The sequence below is a fragment of the Myxocyprinus asiaticus genome, chromosome 16 (genome assembly GCF_019703515.2).
Source record: "Myxocyprinus asiaticus isolate MX2 ecotype Aquarium Trade chromosome 16, UBuf_Myxa_2, whole genome shotgun sequence".
NCBI lineage: Eukaryota > Metazoa > Chordata > Actinopteri > Cypriniformes > Catostomidae > Myxocyprinus > Myxocyprinus asiaticus.
Window position 1 is genome coordinate 28,304,545 of NC_059359.1, and position 23,372 is coordinate 28,327,916.

The following is a 23,372-nucleotide window of genomic DNA, read 5'->3' on the forward strand; positions in this document are numbered from 1 at the left end:
CCACACCCAGGCCTGATTACTGCCACACCTGTTCTCAATCAAGAAATCACTTAAATAGGACCTGCCTGACAAAGTGAAGTAGACCAAAAGATCTTCAAAAGCTAGACATCATGCCGAGATCCAAAGAAATTCAGGAACAAATGAGAAAGAAAGTAATTGAGATCTAACAGTCTGGAAAAGGTTATAAAGCCATTTCTAAAGCTTTGGGACTCCAGAGAACCACAGTGAGAGCCATTATCCACAAATGGCGAAAACATGGAACAGTGGTGAACCTTCCCAGGAGTGGTCGGCCGACCAAAATTACCCCAAGAGCGCAGCGACGACTCATCCAAGAGGTCACAAAAGACCCCACAACAACATCCAAAGAACTGCAGGCCTCACTTGCCTCAGTTAAAGTCAGTGTTCATGACTCCACCATAAGAAAGAGACTGGGCAAAAATGGCCTGCATGGCAGAGTTCCAAGACGAAAACCACTGCTGAGCAAAAAGAACATTAAGGCTTGTCTCATTTTTGCCAGAAAACATCTTGATGATCCCCAAGACTTTTGGGAAAATACTCTGTGGACTGACGAGACAAAAGTTGAACTTTTTGGAAGGTGTGTGTCCCATTACATCTGGCGTAAAAGTAACACCGCATTTCAGAAAAAGAACATCATACCAACAGTAAAATATGGTGGTGGTAGTGTGATGGTCTGGGGCTGTTTTGCTGCTTCAGGACCTGGAAGACTTGCTGCGATAAATGGAACCATGAATTCTGCTGTCTACCAAAAAATCCTGAAGGAGAATGTCCGGCCATCTGTTCGTGACCTCAAGCTGAAGCGAACTTGGGTTCTGCAGCAGGACAATGATCCAAAACACACCAGCAAGTCCACCTCTGAATGGCTGAAGAAAAACAAAATGAAGACTTTGGAGTGGCCTAGTCAAAGTCCTGACCTGAATCCTATTGAGATGCTGTAGCATGACCTTAAAAAGGCAGTTCATGTTCGAAAACCCTCCAATGTGGCTGAATTACAAACAATTCTGCAAAGATGAGTGGGCCAAAATTCCTCCACAGCGCTGTAAATGACTCATTGCAAGTTATCGCAAACGCTTGATTGCAGTTGTTGCTGCTAAGGGTGGCCCAACCAGTTATTAGGTTTAGGGGGCAATCACTTTTTCACACAGGGCCATGTAGGTTTGGATTTTGTTTTCCCTTGATAATAACAACCTTCATTTAAAAACTGCATTTTGTGTTTACTTGTGTTATCTTTGACTAATATTTAAACTTGTTTGATGATCTGAAACATTTAAGTGTGACAAACATGCAAAAAAATAAGAAATCAGGAAGGGGGCAAACACTTTTTCACACCACTGTGTGTGTGTGTATATATATATATATATATATATATATATATATATATATATATAATATCTAGTTGTATTTTAGTTATATTTTTATTGAAATGTTTTAGTTTTCATATAGAAAAGTGCATGCTGCACATGTTCTTGGCTTTGGAATAAATGTTTATTTTGAATGTTGTGATTGAAGTATATTTCATATTAAATGCCCAAGTTTCTTTAAGTATTATTTCTAACATCACGAACAAGAAATAATACTCACATATACAATGAAACGGAAAACATTATACAATAATATTGCACAAGATTAATGTTTTAAAATGCTTATTGTACTGTACCTTACTGTATCATTATAACTAATACATGTACGAACTGAAAAGTGGTTTTATTTAAAAGTATGACGTTTCGCATGTAACAAAAGAAAATTACGCTCTAAAACCGTAGGTGGCGTGACTCCGTTTAGAACGTATGCTCCCCTCACTTCAGTTCTGGCGCTGCTGCTCTGAAACTGCTGGTCTGCAGCTGGATATATCTCGCTTAGTGATGTATGTCTCGTTCCCTTCATCTCAGGGAACCGAGGTTACATATGTAACCGAGACGTTTCGATGATAGTATTTAGTTTCAATAAATGCATTATCCGAAAAGTACGGAAGTTCTGAACCGTACGGTGGAAAAAAAAAAAAAAAAAAATAGGTTCTCAGTTCCTTCCTGAGCCTAAGTCTTAATTTTTCTCTCTCTCTCTTCAAAAAAATTTTTTTTTTCTCTCTTCCAAAAAAAAATTTTTTTTTTTCTCTCTTCAAAATTTTTTTTTTTTTTTTTTTGGTCTCTCTTCAAAGATTTTTTTTTCTCTCTTCAAAAAAATGCATGCGGTCTCAACCTTGGCAACCAGGTGCCACTATCAGTAAACATGTAATCTTATGCTATTAATGCTTTCTCTGATGCTATATAGCTGAATAATACATTTATTATTTATTTAAGGGTTTACAAACCTTAATCAAGACAAAATCAGGTTACATATGATTGATATGGCATTCGTTGTCGTGTAACAACTGGAGTTATTTTTTTGTTTGAAATTGTTGGTCTTTCTAAACCATCTATGCCGTTTGCTCAGTGTTACAGGGTGGAAGTGAAGGAATGTACTGAGGAAAACGGGAAACATGGGGAAATTATTATTATGTCTGTCCTTTTGAAGTGTTAGGAGTACGTCTGGTAATGTTAATATTGTTGTAAGTAATCTAATTTCTACTGCGACTGAACGGGGATGTCATGTGCAGACTTTCATGGTGGAATTTAATTATAATAATATATTTTAATATAACAAGTTGTCTATGCTTTTGAAGAAGCTTTGAAGAAGTTCAAGATGAAGAATGTCAAATAAATATCCAAATATTGTTGGTCTGTCTAAACATGAGCTAGACAGTTACGCCGATGTAAAATGCTGATCCCAAACAAATTGGTGAGGGGTGAGGAATCACCTATAGTATCGCTCCCCGGGTTCCGCGGGGGGGAAGAATAGTAGGCTACACACACCTGTTTTGAATTAGCAGAATGGGCGTGAAGCTATAAAAGTATAATGATTTCTGTTGTTAGGGGGGTTCTGGTACTACTAAAAAAATTTTGCCGGAGCTGCCGTGCCGGGAGGTGGGCTGGCTGTTATTGCGAAAACGCCGTGAGTAAATTGGGAGGGGTTATTTGCGACTTCGGGGTAATCTTGAACTCGAGGTTTAGGCGGCCGCTGTTGATGTGTTCTACGGATGCTGTATCCCACGTCCATTAGCGGGTTATGCAGTAAAATTGAATTGTTCTGCAAAATAAAGTCTCTACATTTTTTTTTCTTGAGAGCATTGACTATAGTTTGGAGAAATGTATAAAATCAATTGATAAAAACTGTAAGAAACAAGAAAATATTATTCTGCACTATACAAGACAACGTTTCTTTTTAAAAGGATTTCAACTTTTAATGCGAATGTAGTTTTATGTAAACCGCATTTTAAAATGTATTTTTGAGTACATTTTGAATTAAAAAAAATAAATAAATCACATCGTTGACCGAAATACCAATAAGAGGGAGAAATTATTTCTCGACTCCGACTCGGATTGAAACTTTAATTTGATTGTCAAGCATTAACGTCTTGATAAACTTATCATAAAAAGTAAACTAACAAAAACAGGCTCAACAGGTTTTTCAGACTTTATTCCAGTATTTTGACACAAAGTCGTAAAAGTGTCAGAAACCTAACCTCAGACTGAGATTTCAGGTGATTTTTGAGATGCAATTACCAGACCATTATTCAAGACTAATGCAAGATATTTAATGTTCACAAATACCATTATAGAGGAAAAGCATTATGAATACAAACACCAGGACTAAGAAACAGAGGAATCATACATGTAATTATTAAAACTGATGGTTGACAACTAGCTTTCATACCTCTAATACAGATATGGTGATCTTCCCCTTACAATATGATTCGCTTATTTGAGATTGATTACAGATTTACATATAAATACAAATGGTTTTAACTTGAGCCATGCACACACCACCCACACACACTTCTATATCAGCATTTTATCCACATGTAAATCTTTCAGATACCCAGGGTGCCTAAAGCACACACAATTCACCCACTGTGAAACACGACATTAAACAACACTAGAGTGAAACACAACATTAAGCAAAGAACAAAACCTAATGCAAAATATAATGGGCAAACATGGAAGAGACAAATTAAGAAAAATAAAAAACACTGTACAAAATCATTGGCACAGACAAGCTAAATCAGTGTACATCACAATACTTCTCCAGCAAAGAGAGTGTCCAAAACAATCTTATGGATTCACTTTAGAGTCAAGGCATCATAACCTTGTGTGAATGAACTATTCTTTTCCCAGAAAAGAGCCTATGGGCACTATGCAGGCTCAGTAAAGGAGAACTGAAACACATTAGCCTGTATTGTTCCTTTCAGTGAGTATTTCTCAACATCTGAAGAGCAAGACATCAACATAGCATGCTTTTGTGAAATCTGTGTTTCTACACAAGGATCAAAATAAATTATACGTCACGCAAACCATGATAGCAGCATGCAGCCCTTATTTACACTTCAATAACCATTACCCATCAGAGGTCATAGAGATCAACATTACAATGCAAACTATTAGGGTTTGCCAGTTTTTATGTCTGTGAAGAGCTCTGGAATGTACTAACCATTTTGCATAAACACAGTAAATTGGGTTGAATAGAATATTGGGCTGGCTCTAATAGCACAAGATGAACAGAAAAATCTATTTTTGTAGTAGCAAGGACATAGTAACACATGATGAAAAGCTTGTGACACTGTGTGTGGTGTATGTGTCCATTAAACAGTCATGTTTTCTAAGGGTTTAAAACTCAATAAGGGCTCTAATTATAGAACATAAAGGGTAAGACATCCACTCTGATGCACAGGATGAAGATGGTTATGCTGCATTTTCTTGTGTTAATATTTGTTTGTGTTCAATGAGCATGTTTATCTAACAGAGACTTGATACGTTCATGTAAGGGTGCACACACCCTCTGGTAGGCCGCTGGCGTGAGGTGCAGATAATCGTACATGTCCTGACGTGAGATGGAACCATCTGCTTGAATGAACCCAGGGTCCATGTCAAGCAAAGAGACATGAGACAGAGATTCGACCTCGGACTGCACTAGAGCATTCACACTCTTGTTACGCTCACGAAGTGGGTTTGGACTGTTACCTCTTGGCAGCAACCCCTATTGGTTAGGAAAGAATGAGATTAAGGACAATTAAGATGAAAACTACAAGTCACAGTAACAGTTTTTTCTCCTCCTAAAGCTGTAATCACAATGGAACTCTACACAATATTATCTCTGCACTGTCCAGCATCACTACAATCCTTAACTGTTCATATGTATTTATACTCTACATACCATACTGATTCAACTTTGTATATGCACTTACACTGATATACATCTCTACTTATCCCTGTCCCACTGACTGTCTATATTATATATATATTTATTTATAAATTAGGTATTTGAGAACCGCTGTCCCTTTCTTTATGCTTCCTATATTTCTTATAAATTCTATGTCCAGTGTCAACAACTGCCAAATGGAATTCCTTAAAAGAGCAATCTTACCTGGCCATTAAAATCAATTCTGAGATTGAGGTTTACAGTACGTTAATAGATTGTGTCCAACATCACACAATTCTGTTGCCCATTTCTTTGCTGATCAAGTTCTTACAGCCAAACACTTGACATTGCACAGATGGACATTGACAATATACAGTGCATCCGGAAAGTATTCACAGTGCTTCACTTTTTCCACATTTTGTTGTTACAGCCTTATTCCAAAATGGATTAAATTCATTATTTTCCTCAAAATTCTACAAACAATACCCCATAATGACAACGTGAAAGAAGTTTGTTTGAAATCTTTGCAAATTTATTAAAAAAAAAAAAAAACGAAGAAGAAAAAAATAAATAAAAAAAATAAATCACATGTACATAAGTATTCACAGCCTTTGCTCAATACTTTGTTGAAGCACCTTTGGCACCAATTACAGCCTGAAGTCTTTTTGAGTATGATACTACAAGCTTGGCACACCTATTTTTGGGCAGTTTCTCCCATTCTTCTTTGCAGGACCTCTCAAGCTCCATCAGGTTGGATGGGGAGCGTCGGTGCACAGCCATTTTCAGATCTCTCCAGAGATGTTCAATCGGGTTCACGTCTGAGCTCTGGCTGGGCCACTCAAGGACATTCACAGAGTTGTCCCCTAGCAACTCCTTTGTTATCTTGGCTGTGTGCTTAGGGTCATTGTCTTGTTGGAAGACAGTCTGAGGTCCAGAGGGCTCTGGAGCAGGTTTTCATCAAGGATGTCTCTGTACATTGCTGCAGTCATCTTTCCCTCGATCCTGACTAGTCTCCCAGTTCCTGCCGCTGAAAAACATCCCCACAGCATGATGCTGCCACCACCATGCTTCACTGTAGGGATGGTATTGGCCAGGTGATGAGTGGTGCCTGGTTTCCTCCAGACATGACGCTTATCATTCAGGCCAAAGAGTTCAATCTTTGTTTCATCAGACCAGAGAATTTTGTTTCTCATGGTCCGAGAGTCCTTCAGGTGCCTTTTGGCAAACTCCAGGCGGGCTGTCATGTGCCTTTTACTGAGGAGTGGCGTCCGTCTGGCCACTCTACCATACAGGCCTGATTGGTGGAGTGCTGCAGAGAAATGCTGGAGCTCTGTCAGAGTGACCATCGGGTTCTTGGTCACCTCCCTGACTAAGGCCCTTCTCCCCTGATCGCTCAGTTTGGCCGGGCGGCCAGCTCTAGGAAGAGTCCTGGTAGTTCCAAACTTATTCCATTTATGGATGGAGGCCACTGTGCTCATTGGGACCTTCAACACTACAGAAAAATTTCTGTACCCTTCCCCAGATCTGTGCCTCGATACAATCCTGTCTTGGAGGTACAGACAATTCCTTGGACTTCATGGCTTGGTTTGTGCTCTGACATGCACTGTTAACTGTGGGACCTTATATAGACAGGTGTGTGCCTTTCCAAATCATGTCCAATCAACTGAATTTACCACAGGTGGACTCCAATCAAGTTGTAGAAACATCTCAAGGATGATCAGTGGAAACAGGATGCACCTGAGCTAAATTTTGAGTGTCATGGCAAAGGCTGTGAATACTTATGTACATGTGATTTTTTTTTTTTAATAAATTTGCAAAGATTTCAAACAAACTTCTTTCACGTTGTCATTATGGGGTATTGTTTGTAGAATTTTGAGGAAAATAATGAATTTAATCCATTTTGGAATAAGGCTGTAACATAACAAAATGTGGAAAAAGTGAAGCGCTGTGAATACTTTCCGGATGCACTGTATGTATGATGTTGTCAAAATAGAGTTAAAGGGATAGTTAACGCAAAAATTCTCTCATCATTTACTCACTTTCATGCCATCCCAGATGACTTTCTTCTGCAGAACACAAAGATTTTTTGAAGAACATCACAGCTCTGAAAGTCCATAAAATGCAAGTGAATGGTGACCAAAACTCCAAAAAGGAGATAAAGTCAGCATAAAAGTAATCAATAAGGTTTAATCAATGTCTTCTGAAGTGATCCAGTTGGTTTTGGTTGAGAACAGACCAAAATATAACTCCTTTTACACTGTATATCTTGACATTGCAGTCTCTAGGCACGATCATGATTTCAAGCTCGATTGCACTTCCTATAGCACCATCTATAATCGAGCTTGAAATCATGATCGCCATGGAGACCGCTGTCAAGATGTATAGTGAAAACAGACTTATATTTTGGTCTATTCTCACCCAAAACCAACTGGATTGCTTTAGAAGACATTGATTTAACCACTGGAGCATATAGATTATTTTTATTCTGACTTTATCTTCTTTTTGGAGCTTTTGGAGTTCTGGTCACCATTCACTTGCATTGTAGAGACCTACAGAGCTGAAATATTTTTCTAAAAATCTTCGTCTGTGTTCAGTAGAAGAAAGTCAGACACATCTGCGATGGCATGAAGGTGAGTAAATAGTGAAAGAATTCTCATTTTTGGAAGAACTAACCCATTAAAGAATTATATGACTTAGAGGCAAGGGCTGAGACAACTCACCAATACAAGAGTGTGAGCATTGGGCAGCTTCTGATGGATCACATTGATGATGGCCATGATGCCTCCACAGATTTGTTCTGGGGTGTGCCCATGATTATTAGTACCCACCCACAACACTACCACCTGTGTGCAAACAGACAAAATATTATAAATTATTTCTATTCAGACTATTTTAGCTATTTTCCTACATATGGTATGCTCATTCCATTTGTCAGATGCTTAAAAATAGTCACATGCAGGTATTTTCCTTCACATTACATCACAAAGAGAAGGGATCCGTACACAAAGAAAACACACATGATTCACTTCTAAGAATGTATGCTGTTTATACGTACATAATGTACAGTATGCGTACCACCTTGTATAGGGTAAATATAAGACTCCACAATGATCTTTTAAAGTCACTTAACTCTTTAAATTACTTGGTTAAAAAAATATTTACAATCTATATCTTTAAAATCTTTATAATGCAAGTAAGGATAAACTTATTATTAATTGATAATTATTAATCATTTATATGACACTTTCATCCAAGGTGACATACAGTGCACCCGGACAATTCTGTTGGAGCAACATGCGGTATTTGTCCAAGGGCGCAATAGTGATGGTACATTAAACATTCCTTGTGGAGTTTGAACCTACAACCTTTAGGTTATCTTTAACCACTGGGCTACTCCACAAACTTTATGGTGTAATCTAAATGCACTTGTTAGGGCTGACACGATTATGATATTTGGTTGATGATTAATTGTCAAAAAAATAATTGCAATTATGACGATTAATTGTCTGTTCTTAAGGTGTAGGCCTATATGTGCGAGTTAGGTGCACACATCACAGCGCTTCAGAAGCAGTTAATTTTCACACGTTCTTCAGGAGCTGCTTTCAGTGCAGACTGCAGTGTGGCTCAGTGAGATGGTGGGAGTTCAATTGAATGAGACACAAATGCACCGTTCTTGGCATTTCTATATTCACTTAAAATTCCCTTACTTAGATGGTAAAATATGATTGGAATTTGAAGTGCAAAATAACCGCGATCAGATGATTATTTAACAATCTCGACAGGTCTACTTGTTAGGATGCACTGGCAGGAGAGGGCAAATAAGTGACGGGGTAAACAATGAATAGAATCTACAGAGTGATTTATTTGTGCAAAAAGCGAAGACATCCAGAAAAACATGCAAAATATTTAGTTGACAAAAAAAATAAAAAAAAAATAAAATAAACAATACTTGGGGTTTGTAACCAAAAATATACAATTTAAATACAAGTATTGTTTTGACTATACCACTTAGGTCCAAAAACACATTTCATATAGTTTTTATGAATAAACATGATATTTAGGATTACGATTGCATGAAGAGATTTGTATAGTTATAAAAACACGGATTTGTGAGAGTTTAGCCGAACTGAAGGGGTCAGAATAAACGCCTTGGTAATGACACTACCATACTGCTTTTAAAACTGATATGGCAGTAGTAGTAAGAGTAGAATGGGTAGTATGCCATTCCGAACTCAGCCCATGAAGCGCACAAATTGCTGTCATCGAAGAGTCTGGACTTTCTTTCTTCCATGAATGGAAAAAAAGATTTATGTATTTTTCCATTTATGGAAAAAAAAATGCAATGAAAGTGAATGGTGACTGAGCTTAAAATCTCCTTTTGTACTCCATAGAATTATTAACCGTGAAAGTTGTAATTAAAGTTTCTAAACATGTTTAGGCTATTGGCTTTTTTTTTTATAACAAATACTTTAGTTTAATTTTTAGAAAGACTATTGACATTAGCCTAACCACAGTAATGTGGAGTCATCCATTGTCTGACTTGTGGTTATGGCATTATTACATATGCAACTGTTAAAAAAAATTAGAGAATAATGGTAAACTTTCATGAATGCAAGTACAATTTAGAATGGTTAAAGAGGTTAAAATCTTGACTTCCATGGACAAATGGAAAAATTATTGACAGTTTACCTCCTGTTCTAACTGGCCGTGTTTGCCTTCAGATATTCTAAAGATGACTCAAATCATTAGGCTGGTGTCCTGCTAAACTAATATCATTCTCGTTCAAATAAAATGTCCAAACAAATGCATGCAGTTACAGTCTCCAGCTACTTTTATCACATTTTTGGGGGCAGAGGATGCTAGTGAAAATGATGAGTGGCTAGTGACTTTGAAATACCAATAGCCACAGTGACCGGTGAGCCAAAAATGTTATGTCAAGCCATGGTTGTAACTACACAGAGAGAGATGGAAACAGAACAGACAATGAACAGCTATAAACATATGAGACGCGACATTACTCAGTAATAACCTAAAACACTTAAATACAAGTATAGAGACGATTAACTGCTGCACAGATCCGCGTATAAATGTTGTTAGTGCAGGAAATCACGCCGTGAAAACAATGTTTTCTGTGTGTATGCGTGTGTATTTGTGGGTGCGTGTGCACCGGCGCATTCTCAGTCCAGTCTTTAGGTACAGCACTATGTTGTGAAAACACTGTTAATGTGCAATTGGAATTAATTTGTCACTTTTTATTAATTATTTAATTAAATTAATGAGTAAGTGTTGCAATACTGAAAAGATTTACCTTGGGGCTGATGTGGTCCAATTCTCCACTGCTGAGTCTCCACAGTACATGCTGTGTAGCATCCCCACCGATTCCAAAATTCAGGGCATGGAGAGGAGAAAACAGTTTTCGCCAAACCTGTCAACAACACAAGTATCAAACTAAACATGTGGCAGACACACCTACAATAGGGTGATGTAATAAAAAATTAAATTGTTTTAAACAGGTTACTTTTGTGATTAGCAATGTTAATTAACCTCATTTTTAACCCATATGCAGCCTAACAAAGAAGCAGCCCTTTGCTAATAACAACTAGTATAAAGTTTGTGAAAGGAGACACCGATACAATGATGTACCTCAAACTCATGCAGAAGCTGGACAAGTGAGTCTCCAACAAACAGAACATCTGGCTCCTTTCCTTTACTGTCTGACACAAATCGATTGTGCTACAAATATAAAACACAAATGGCATCACATTAAACCAAAATGACATAATTTACATAGTGCAGAAGGCACTGGCAAAGAGTACACAATAGATTAAATAACAAAATATATAAGCACACTGATTGATAGTGACACTAATTCAGTACAAAATATATTTTAAAAGAAGAAAGACCAGTGACATCCATCGACCATCTCCCTGTATGTCCTGACAGGGCGTGGGTGTGGCTGCAGGGTTGGAATCTTCACCACTCATTATTTCCTAAGGAAACACATAACACAGATGGCAGAAAGACAGGACATTTAAAAAATGGATCCTCATAGTAGACTGGAGAACATCTGATAATTGACTTAACTCCTGTGCAAAATGTTGTGCTTTTAACATGGAATCCTATTCACTGCAAAATGAGTCAAGCCATTTTTATTTGTATATCGCTTTCCGCAATACACATAATTTCAAAGCATCTTTACATAAATGATGCTGTAATGCAGGGTTGCCAACTTTGGATACCAGGCTGGAGTGAGATGTTGATGTCATGGTCGCATTAATGAACAGGCAAATCGTCATTCAAGCCTAGGGGGCCCGTGCCCGTGGCACCTTAATGTATCCCTGGACATATATTGCGCGTACTTGATACTAGTAGGCCTTCCATCTTTAATTTCTAACACAAAATAAAACCTCATCCAACCCTACAAGGCAATTCTATATTTTTTATGTTATTTTTGCTTACTTACGCCAATTTACCTACCGTTCACAATTTCAAAACACCCATACACTATAGCACAATCTCTTCTAAAAGATCTCCAATACTAACTCAGTGTGTTCATTACTAAGCAGCCCATGTGGCTAATGTAGCACTTAGCATTCAGAGATGCATTCCATTTTGAAGGACCATTTCCGTTAAAACAACGCGTAATATCATACTTGTACATATGTGCACTATTAATACATTTTAAAACCTATGTCAGTTCATATTAACTTAGAAACACGCATGATATCTTTACCAACAAATGTGACCACAGCAGAGTTCAAACAGTCAGCCCGTGGTCAGCTGCTAAACCCCGGAAGCTGGATAACTGACCGAATCAGGCATTGTTGGCGGATCACCGAGTGAGAGCGACCTGTAAAAAAAATAACATTAAAACTTTACAAACGCCAAACCTTCATTTCCGTAGAGCTTTCCTGTTTCCTTGGTTTAAATTTAGCACAATTAAAAAATGTTAACAGCATCAAAGTAATTATCTTACCGTGTCTTTCTTCTGTTTTGGAGCATGTGTGTGATCTGCGATCGACTGTCCAACCGTGAAGCACGTTGCTAAGCTACGGGATGGTAAAGTGTGAGTGTTTTTTAATTGAAAGATAGAAAGTTTATCTTTAACCTAACCTACATATTTATTTAATTCGATGGTTTGACAACAAAGAATGCATGTCAGTTCAGGTATATTGCTTAAACTTAAAATTGTTCACTGTAAGCCCAATAAGCATGTGGCTGGTAATCCACTTTACCAAATTTACCAGAAAATACACAAAATTGCTACCCTTTTTATAATACTTTTTACTTTTAAATACTTTTTCTTTGACAAAATACTCTTAATATCTAACTAGTAATTTTCTGTTCCTGTTATGTATTAGGCTCCTCAGTGAAGACATGATGAGCCACCAGACCAGCAAAAGCTTACAAGATAAACCCAATGTGCCTATGACCTCCCACAACAATGCAGCCAGCAAATCTAAGTCCTCTGGTGATACAGCAAGTGCTGCCCCATGCTGCAATGCAATTTGCCATATCAGCAACTCCACACATAGGGTGAAATGTCTCAAAACCAGGAAGGAAAGGAATCAGATTCGAGGTCAGGAGAGAAGCGGGTCTCAAACATGCCCTCAGCACAGCAGAAAAGAATGCGATGAGAAAGCGCAGGGTCATGACTGCCTCCCCAGACATTCATTCACCTCTTGTTCTAGAAAAGTGAGGGCATTTGCCAAGCCATTTTCTCCCCAGAAGCCAAGCATAATAACTGAAGGACACCTCACCTCCATCCAAGGTCTTTCCAGCCATGAGACAAAGTCCATTGATATTGAGAGGCTGGTAAGCGAGCAAATAAAGAGAGACAAGCAGAGTAATGAACAGAGAAACAGTCTCCGTTACCTCCTCAGCTGCCCTCAGTACCTGATTCAGACCATGATTGCACTCTTGACGAAGTACAGGAACCAGGAAACAGTACGCTGCCAGTACTGCAGGTGTGGACAAAGAAAATCTCAAGAAAAGAGTGTACAAGAAAACACCCAAATGTTTTTCAGATTAATAGAAGAGTCGCAGTTCCTATTGGTTCACCTCGAGAAGATGGTAAGCATGATAAAATGCCAATGCCAGGAAGGAAGATACAAATAGCAAAACAAGGCCAGATAATTCAAGTAGCCTGAATTTATGTTGTTGTCATTCTCAGAAATTGAACCGGCTCACCAGTTATGCCCCACTCAGATGAAGCCAACAAGAATAACTCTGATATTCCAGAGTCTCTCAGAGAAAACAGAAATTCCACCTCTGACAAGAGAAGTGGTTTTTATGAATATTCAAAGATCAGAGGAAACCTCAACTATGGCAGGATTCCCTAACATGCAAGTTCTGCAAATCATCAATGAACCGACTTTAACCTCCATGACCTCTCGATCTGAAATGGACTCTGGGACTGGTGCAATAGCAGGTAATGTTATGTCAGTCTCTGTTAGGGAAGTTGTGAAAAGGCTGGCTGCCTGTTTGTGCCAGGCAGTAGAGGTCCCATTGCCAAACCGTTGGTGCCCCCTGCTGGAAGACTGTAGAGAGGTGCTACTGCAAACTTTACAAAAAAGACAGCTTTCAGTCAGAGCATAATCTACACAGGCTACATTCATTGTTGAATGTGAAGGACACACATATCACATCTTGAAATGTATAGATCACATAAATAGTGGTCAAGCAATATAGGTTTTTCAATTATCGATATCTATGGAGCAGAATGGCCGAATTTGAAAACATTTCTAAAGTGAAACGAACATTTTCTCACTTCGTTTTTTTTTGGACTTAAAAAAAAAAAAAAAAAAAAAAACTATGCTTTGACAAAATCTATTGGTAGATTTTAAAACTGATACAAGGGAAAGTTAACTATTTTGTTGTTCGGGCAAGCGAATCTGCTTATCAGCCAATGGTGATCATTGAAAAATGGCCAAATATCATCTGATTAATCAGCCTGGCCATTATTTCACTACACATAGTATAAGTAATTATTACTCAGATTGGGGAGTAACAGAATAAATTTAACGGGATTACGTATTTAAAATATGAAATATTAGTAACTGTACTATACTTCAGTTACAATTTAAATAGTTGGTAATCAGAATACAGTTGCATTCAAAAAGTATTTTATTACTGAAGAGATTATTTTGCATTTTATTGTAATTTGTTAATAAGGGCTGGGTAAAAATATAGATTATCCGATGCATAGCAATCATCGTTTGAACGATATTGACTCTTAAATCCTAAAATCGATATTTCACTGTATGTGGCAACCCTCTATAATGCAAGTAAATAACTCACATGTGCAGCCAAATCTCATGCTATGCGACTATAAATGTCTGTGATTAGCCACTGGCTAGTAAATGTTCAGATTTCACTCACCAGCGATTGAGTGGTATAGTGGAGTTATTAGCACAGACGTCCTTTCACTGTGTGTTGAGAGTAAAAGTTTGGTTTAACACGTTCTATGTTTCCAAAGACGAGATCCACGGATCCATTCGTCATTGAATAATGTCTCTTTTAATACCCTTTCTGTTCTTTACAGTCAGATTCAAAACAACAAAACATACATTTAATTCTAATCATATATGGATGCACTAAAGAAACCACGCACGTCTTGTACAATACATTTAAATAGTACAAATTATGCACATAAACAATAAAAATGTAACAAAAATATATATGCAACATAATATATGCAATTTCAAGACATTGATGGAATAGACTGAATTTGAACACTTTTTAAAAGCTAAAATGTGACCAATTTGATGAGGAACTAATGATAAAATATAATTTCTAAAATTCATATTTTCGAATTGTACTTAGAAGGGTTGCCTAGAAGTTTCCTTTATAATTAATAGCATTAGACGAGAAATAATTTCTTTGATATGTAAGAAAAAGTTACATTGTCACAGAAATGTCTCGAATAGATTCGGGAAATCTGTATCAATACCCAGCCCTAATTTAATATTTAGTCCATTCAGTTGAAAAACATATATCCATATAAATGATGTGATCCGAGGAGCATCTAAGCAGCGGTAAAACAATTTCTTATGTGTTACACTGATATGAGCAGACAGAATGCGCTTTCACACTGTTGATGAGTGAAGAGGTGGAAATGAATTTAGTGATGAACTTCCCCTTTGGTAGCTTAAAGACCCAAACATACTCTACTTAAGTATATGAACGCAGACGCACCTTACTACACAAGCTCGATTTCACGTGCCGTTGCGTTGTGATATGTCTCAGCGCTCAGTTCATAACCCAACGCAAGTACGCGCTGCATTCTCAGCTTTGCCGCTAGGGGCGCTAGAACGGATTTTCTTCTTTCAATCAACAACTACCATGGCGGACTTGGGCAGCAATTTGAGTTCGATCTTTAAAAAAAATATGTATGACTTTTTGTCCCCAGTCCATTCAAACTAACTTGTTTTTTCTCAAACGAACTTGTTTTTTCTCCTCAACTATCGATTAATCCACCACATCCGGGCTGCATCCGAAAAGGTAGGCAGCTGACTTGCTGCCTAATCAGTTAATGGATTAACTGACAGCTCTTAAGGAAACTGATCTCCGAACAGTTTAAAAAGCACCTTATTTTCATCCTGCCCCGTATACAGCCTCCGAAGACAGCATTTTCCTGGTTTCGGATGCAGCAACGGTTTCGTGGTCATGCCTAAAATATCTATTGCCCTCTTGTGGTGTGAGGTTTGGTGTGAGGTTTACAATCGAGTAATGTATGTACAACGGGACCACACGTTGGACATGCGTTGGCCAAGCACTCACATCTGCGTTTGCGTACTTGCGTGAAATATGTTTCGGCTTTTAAAGACAGAATCCACATACAAACAATCGTTTTGAGCAGCAGAAAGATTTAATCTTGTGTAAATTGTAATGTGAACATTTAGATTTATGCTAAGCTAAAATGCTATTTCTAGCCCTTTTACATGCGCCTACCAGGCACGATTAAAAAAAATTGGATCACGAAATCCACATTCAGATCTTTTTATTTTCTCTAGTAAGACATTTGATATTAGGGCAAAGATGTAGTGCAAATATACAAATCTTGATGGGAATTTTTGTATTGTATATCTAAAAATCCTTAGAACAAGATACATTTACTTTATCTTGTTTTAGAAGCAACACTGCATAAGATATTTGGACAGTTTTCAGAGATTGTATTTGTAATATTAGTGTACTGTATTTTGTCTTATTGTACTGGCAGATTTTTATAGTCAAAACAGTGAAAAAACAGTGCTGAATAAGTAATTCAAAGTATTTAGATTGTTACTTTGAGTAATCTAACACAATACATTACAAATTACATTTTACAGCATGTATTCTGATACATTTTAAAAGTAAACTTCCCAACCCTGATTATTACCCTAAAAAGGTTTTTGTATCCTGGGGGTATACAAACATTTAAGAGGCTGGGGAAAGTGAGTTGGCCAAATTTTTGTGAAAAATATTGAAAAGGGGGTCCATGCAAATACTGAGGACAGGAAACTGTGTATATGAAGCACAGCATCAACTCACAATTTTTATCTACAAGTAAAAATGCAGCATTTTTTGAGAAGGCAGCTGACCTCGAAGCAAATGCTCCTATCTTTTCAATGTTATTTTCATGATTTCTACATGCTATAAAATAAAAAAAACAATATTTCAGGAAAAAACATGGAACTGTATTATGTGGGCCCTAATGTATTGAAAAATAGCAATTAATTCATTTTCAGAGGTACCTTTATATGATTGCCCTTTTTAGGGTTAAGTTGTCTACATTTTGGTATAACAGTTAATGTTTAATGACCTTTCTGCATCCCCAAACTATGGCATGCACCGAAATTATTAGAAGAGGATGTTAAGTAGGACTTGGACAGAGGAGCCTCCATCAAGAAGTGTAGGATACAAGACTGGAAGAATTTTCCCCCTCCTGTTTACCTAAATGAACCACTACAATCCCACACAGAAATGATGAGTCAAAGTAACAAGATTCTTGTGAAAGTAAAAATGTCTCAGCTATTTCACCTGTTGTGTTTCACAGTTATTATATTTTCACCTCACAAAGACATAACATTTCAACAATGCTTACTGTGAGTTTGTATCTTTTCTATTTTTATTATTATTATTACATGCTTGTTAATATATAACTGCAGAATTTGCAGTAATTCAGAGTACATATTACCTAATATTATATTTTAACCCGATTTTACCAAGACATTAGCAATTGAATCTGGCATTGCATTAAAAAAACAAATAAACAACCTGTACAGATTAAAAATACATTTCCAGGTAGTAAGTCAGGGCATCAGGTAATATACTTCATCATCTATTTGTGTCTGATTCACAAAGTATTCTCTTCCATGTATGCCCACACCCACTCTCTCTCTCCTTTGATCATTCTCCTCCTTCAGCTTCTGCTCCTCTTGGCTTCCAGTGTTGCTGCTCTTTAGTGCTCTCTTTAGCTGGCTCCAGAACAGTTCTTTTGCACTGGCTGGATCATAACAATTTGACCCAGGCCACTGCAAATAGGTCTTTTTAAGCATGACCTTCCTCATACGGTGGTAAGTGGACAGTTGTCGCTCAGGAATTGGCTCCAGGAAGACCAGCAAAAGCACATCCTCCATTTCTTGAAAGAGGCGGTAGCTGGCCAGCTGGATCTCCAAAGAGCACCATTCACTGCGAAGGAAGCTCTGACTGACCACGCAGATTGTTTTGCGACTACCGTATACGGCAGCCACAATGTTGTCAACAATATCACGGCCAAGCTCAAAGTCGCGGTGATGAAGACAGAGTCGAAATAAAGAACCCTCTAGGTTTGGCAAAAGCTGTTCCATTACCCAATTTTCATCTGCTGAGTTATAGGAAATAAAGGCATCATACTTGTATTTCTCCTCCTGGTCCCGTAAACGACGCCACTGTTCTCCAAACCATGATCGAAAGACATAGTAGCTGTACTTAAATTTCCAGTAAAGTCTCACATAGAGAAGTGGCAATAAGATTAATAAAACCGTGAATGCGTAAGTTGAGGAAAATAGATAGAGTCCTAAGTCCAAATAACAGACATTGGTGTCAAAGTTGTGAAAGTATGACCCTGGGTGATCTTGGCATGTAATATTGTAAAGATATGGAAACTGGAGTCGCTTGTTGCTCTTAATCCAGTTCTGTAAATCACTATTTTGGCAGCCACAACTGAGAGGACAACTACGTAAATCAATATATGACAGATTGGGGAGATTGTCCAGTAAGTGTGTGTCCAAAGACAGCATGGCATTGCGATTCAGATGCAGTACCTTAAGTCCTGTGAGGTTTCCAAATACCTCTTTAGTGAAATATTTAATGCCCATGTTCTCTACAAATAATAACTTCAGTTTTTTAAGGTTTTTGAAAATACCGGGTTTTAGTTGGGCTATACCAACACATGAGTTATCCAGAGTTAAAAACTCCAAGTTTGTTAGGTCATCAAATGTTTCAGCACCAAATCCAGAGATATGGTTGTTGGTGAGGTAAAGACTTCTTAAAGATTTGAGGCCACGAAAAAATGCACGAGGCAACAAGGTTATGCCATATGGCTCCTGTGCGTCAAGTTTCAGATCAAGAAGCTTTGTCAGATTTATGAATGGAGAGTGTGTACGTTCTGTATAGTATTGAATGTGGTTAGCCTGTAAATCCAGCACTTTTAGGGTGGTTTTAAGTTTCCCAAAGAGCATGCTGTCAATGTCTTTCAGACGATTTCTGTCTAAATAGAGATTGGTCAAGCTAAGAAGCCCATCAAATGCATGTGGCTTCAGCTGTGTGATCTTGTTCCCACCTAAATCTAAAATAGTTAAATTTGAAAGAGTATGAAAGCTATAATTGAAAATCACAGCTATTTGGTTGTTGCGCATGTTAAGTGTCTTGAGGCTGATAAGATCTTTAAAGCTGTCGTTGTACACATCAGTCAAGAGGTTGTTGTCTAGACGGAGTGTGATGAGATCTTTGAGCCCACTTAAGGCTTTATGGTCTAGATAGGCAATGATGTTTATGTTTAGCTCAAGGTTTGTTAATTTGGGGGTATTTCTGAAGGCGAAACCACTGACCTGTAGAATACGATTGTATCGATAGCTCAGGTTTCTCAGACTGTGAAAAATTTTTGTTTTGTTGCAGGATGGCAGTTTGGTAAGATGATTATGTTCAATCTTGAGACTTTTCAGTTGGCTCTGTCCATTCAGAAACTGCAAGCAGCCCGTGTTCTTAATCTCATTCTTTGAGAGGTCTATTACATCAGTCACATTGGGACAAAAAGATAATGTATTGTTTTTTAGAAATCTTATGGAATTGCTCTGGAGGATCAGTTTAGATAATTGTTTCTTATTAGGGTGGTGGTGTTGCAAAAGAAAACACAGCGAGGACAATGAATGATCATTCTTCAATTTCAAACCAGAGAAGTCGATGTGCCAAGGTGGTACTTTGGTATAATTAAGAAGCTTTTTAGCAGAGATGTTGGTGAAGCGTAAGTGCAGGAACTTTATGTGCTTCAAATTCAGGCCCTGAAATGCTTTGTATGAAAGTCGTATATTGTCTGACAAATCAAGCACTTTGACATATTTTAGGAAAGACTTGTCACATTCAAGTGTGTATAGTTTATTATAACTGAGGTAGAGGATGGAAAGCGACCGTGGCAGACGGGTGGAATGATGCAGAGTTGTCAGACTGTTAAAAGAAAGGTCCAGTTTTGTCAAGCTGGACAGGTTTGTTATGCTTTGAACCAAAACTGAGAAGTTATTCAGGTGGTTCCGGCGAAAGTCAAGAGTCTTCAGGTTTATCAAATTGGAAAACAGGAACGTATCAATATTATTGAGCTTGTTGTTTCCCAGGAGCAGCTCTGTGAGGTTATGCAAGTCATCGAAGACATGTTGGAGAGATGATATGTCATTGCAGGACAAGTTTAAAGTCTGAAGTTGTGTCAGGTTAAGGAAAGCCTGTTCGTGAACTTTAACAATGTGGTTATAGTCCAGTACCAGAGAATTCAGATTAGGCAGATGTTGGAAGCTTCTATTCTGAACTTCTGAAAGGTTGCATCGAGAAATTGTGAGGTTTGTTGCAGTGGGAAGCAGATCATCTACAATGTTAATTATATCTGGTTCTTGCCGATTAATACATCTGAAGATTGTATGGTTTGAATCTGGGATCTCTGTGCAACTTCTGAAACCATAGCTGAAGGCAGATTTAAGAAAGCATATACTTAATATTGCCCTTAGGATCAGTTTATGACATACAGAGTCTGCCATATTTTTTCATTAAAAAGTATAATTCCTCTTTTGCTGGCACCTAATCCAATATTTAGAGTCACAACACAGGCAGCTGGTAGAAAAGAAAGAGAGAAGAAGTTAAAATCAGTTTAAATTTGAACTAAATTTGGTAAACTTTACAGTTAGGTTCCATTTGTTAACATCAACTAACAATGAACAATACTTATTAATCATTTAATCTTAGTTAATGTTAACGTCAATATATAGTAATACATTTTTCAGATCAAAAGTTATATTTGTTGACATTAGGTAATACACTATGAACTAACATGAACCAAAAATGAACAACTGTATTTTTATTAACTAACATTAACAAAGAATAACAAATGATGTAAAAAATGTATTGTAAATTCTTTCCTCAGAGTGATGTTTTTTCTTTTATTACAAAGGACCCACAATATACTAGACCAACTGACCTCTTGTTCGCATTACTGTATATGTTTCTTCAAATGTAATAAATACATGAACAACATGGTCAAGAACAGGCTATGGACAATTTATGGATTTATTTTATTTATTATTAAAAGAAGAATTAAGATGATTTTAAAAACAATGGTAGTATCCAATGTCTTTAAAGACAGGTTGTAAAAATGTAAATAGAAGGATGCATTTTTGAAAAAATTCTTAAAGGAATATTCCGGGTTCAATACACGTTAAGCTCAATTGACAGAATTTGTGGGATAATGTACCATGAAAATCTGGGTTACAGTGAGGCACGTACAATTGAAGTGAATGTGGTCAATCCATAAACGTTAATATACTGTTTCAAGTCCCAAACTAATCCCTCTTGATTTCGCCCTTCTCCGACTCTTTCTTTTTGTCCTATTTACTTAACTTCCTTAAAAATCGTTACGAACGTAAAATCAAAGGATTTAAATTATAAAAGTAAATATTTAGACACTCGCATGTTTACATGTAAATGCATGACAAGTTTTTCTTCACAGTTTTCTGTCTTTTCACATGCTGCTGTTGCTCACAATACTAAGGTTAAAATACATACAGTAAAAGCATAACACTTGTCATGAAAGTGAATAGACCATAAAAACAGTGAATAGACCATAAAACAGAGAGCTATATCAAATTACTATTAAATCTGAATGGATCGCTCTCTACTGTCGACTGTTTAGTAGTAAAATAAAGAGAAATCTCTGACTCATCGCTTCAAAACCAATGAGCAATCCAAAATAACCCAAAGTCTCTTATCTGTCATTATTTTATTCTAAGTCATTGTGTTGATCATTCTGCTCAAAAAACAATAATTTCTGGATTTAAATAGCTCCATTATTCAGTACCTTACCTTTGTGAAATCATTCCTGTTTCTCAGATTTAGCAAAAAAATTACTGTCTCTCTAACACTCTCACTCACTTTTAAACAGGGGATTCTCTTCACAGGAATTGAAAGAGGAACTAAATGGTTACAGGCCATATTAAATAACATCAGACAATGGACGTCAATTCATAATAAAGTTGTTTTGCTTGATTATTCATAAAAGAACAAATCTCACTTGAAAAAAATTCATTTAAATTAAAATATAATATGGTTCTCTAAGCAAGGTAAACTGAGGTGGTGAGATGTAGAACTGGGACAGGAGTCAGTCATTTAAGCTAAAGCAAAGAGTTAAGGGTTGGTTCATATTGTTTGTGTAAAACCTATTAGCCACGTCATTTATTTCAATACTCCATGTAAGTGATAACAATGACATATTCAGTACACAATAAAAGTGTTATTTTCCTTCAATTGAATGGTTAGTATACAACCCCAATTTCAAAAATTGGACAGTATGAAAAATGCTAATTTGTAAATTATATTTACTCTTTGCTATATTGAAAGCACTACAACTAAACATTATATGATGTTTTACCTTGTGAATTTCATTGTTTTGTTTTTAAAAAAAATGTACATTAATTTCAAATCAGATGATTGCAACACGCTCCAAAAAAAGTTGGGACAGTTGAGTGTTTACCACTGTGAAACATCACCATTTCTTATAATAACACTTATAAAGCATTTAGGCACTGAAGACACAAGTTTAGAAAGTGGAATTTTCCCCCATTCATCCATTATGCAGATCTTCAGCTGCACAATTGTACGGGGTCTTCGTTGCCATATTGCACTTCATAATGCACCACACATTCTCAATTGGAGATGGTCAGGACTGCAGGCAGGCCAATCTAGCACTCGCACTCTCTGCTTATTCAGCCATCATGTGGGTTGAAGTTGTCCAGCTGAAAATTCTGGGACGTACCTGGAAAAGGCAGTGCTGGATGGCAGTGTGTGCTGCTCCAAAATTTTTACATATCTGTCTGCATTAATGGTGCCCTCACAGATGTGCGAGTTACCCATACCATGGGCACTCACACACCCCTGGCCCATACAGACAGTTGCTTTTGGACCTGACGCTGATAACAGCTCTTTGGCCCGGAGAACACAACGACGGCTGTGTTTTTCAAAAACGATTTGAAATGTGGACTTATCGGACCAAAAAACACGGTTCCACTGTTCTACTTTCCATCTAAGATGAGACCGAGCCCAAAGAAGTCAGCAGCGCTTCTGGACAGTGTTGATGTATGGCTTCTCCTTTACATAGTAAAGTCTTAACTTGCATCTGTGGATGCAGCGGTGAATGGAGTTGACTAATAAAGGTTTAATAAAGTAATCCCAAGCCCATGTTCATGATATCCATTACAGATGAATGATGTTTTTGAAGACAGTGATGTCTGAGTGATCAGTGATCACGCGCATTCAGAAGTGGTTTTCGTTTTGCCCTTTACGCACCGAGATTTGACCAGATTCCTTGAATCTTTATACTGTGCACTGTAGAGGGTAAAATGCCCAAA

At 37.3% G+C, this 23,372-nt stretch overlaps 2 protein-coding genes across 3 annotated transcripts; both read right to left on the minus strand.

Moving 5' to 3' along the window:
- Positions 1–3,516: 3,516 nt before the first annotated feature.
- LOC127453970 (platelet-activating factor acetylhydrolase IB subunit alpha1-like) lies at positions 3,517–12,100 on the minus strand. 2 transcript variants are annotated; one of them, XM_051720840.1, is made up of 6 exons: positions 11,984–12,100; positions 11,154–11,240; positions 10,894–10,983; positions 10,559–10,675; positions 7,971–8,093; positions 3,517–5,088 (listed from the first exon to the last, which is right to left on the minus strand). In XM_051720840.1, exons 2-6 carry the CDS (start codon positions 11,232–11,234, stop codon positions 4,831–4,833), a joined length of 669 nt encoding a protein of 222 aa, XP_051576800.1. In that variant the 5' UTR covers positions 11,235–11,240; positions 11,984–12,100; the 3' UTR covers positions 3,517–4,830. The 2 variants fall into 2 exon arrangements, with proteins under 2 accessions (XP_051576800.1, XP_051576802.1); XM_051720842.1 differs by lacking the exon at positions 11,984–12,100 and adding an exon at positions 11,728–11,976.
- Positions 12,101–15,968: 3,868 nt separating this feature from the next.
- On the minus strand, positions 15,969–21,920 carry LOC127453946 (toll-like receptor 13). The gene is made up of 2 exons (XM_051720777.1): positions 21,832–21,920; positions 15,969–20,586 (listed from the first exon to the last, which is right to left on the minus strand). Exon 2 carries the CDS (start codon positions 20,511–20,513, stop codon positions 17,544–17,546), a length of 2,970 nt encoding a protein of 989 aa, XP_051576737.1. The 5' UTR covers positions 20,514–20,586; positions 21,832–21,920; the 3' UTR covers positions 15,969–17,543.
- Positions 21,921–23,372: the final 1,452 nt, after the last annotated feature.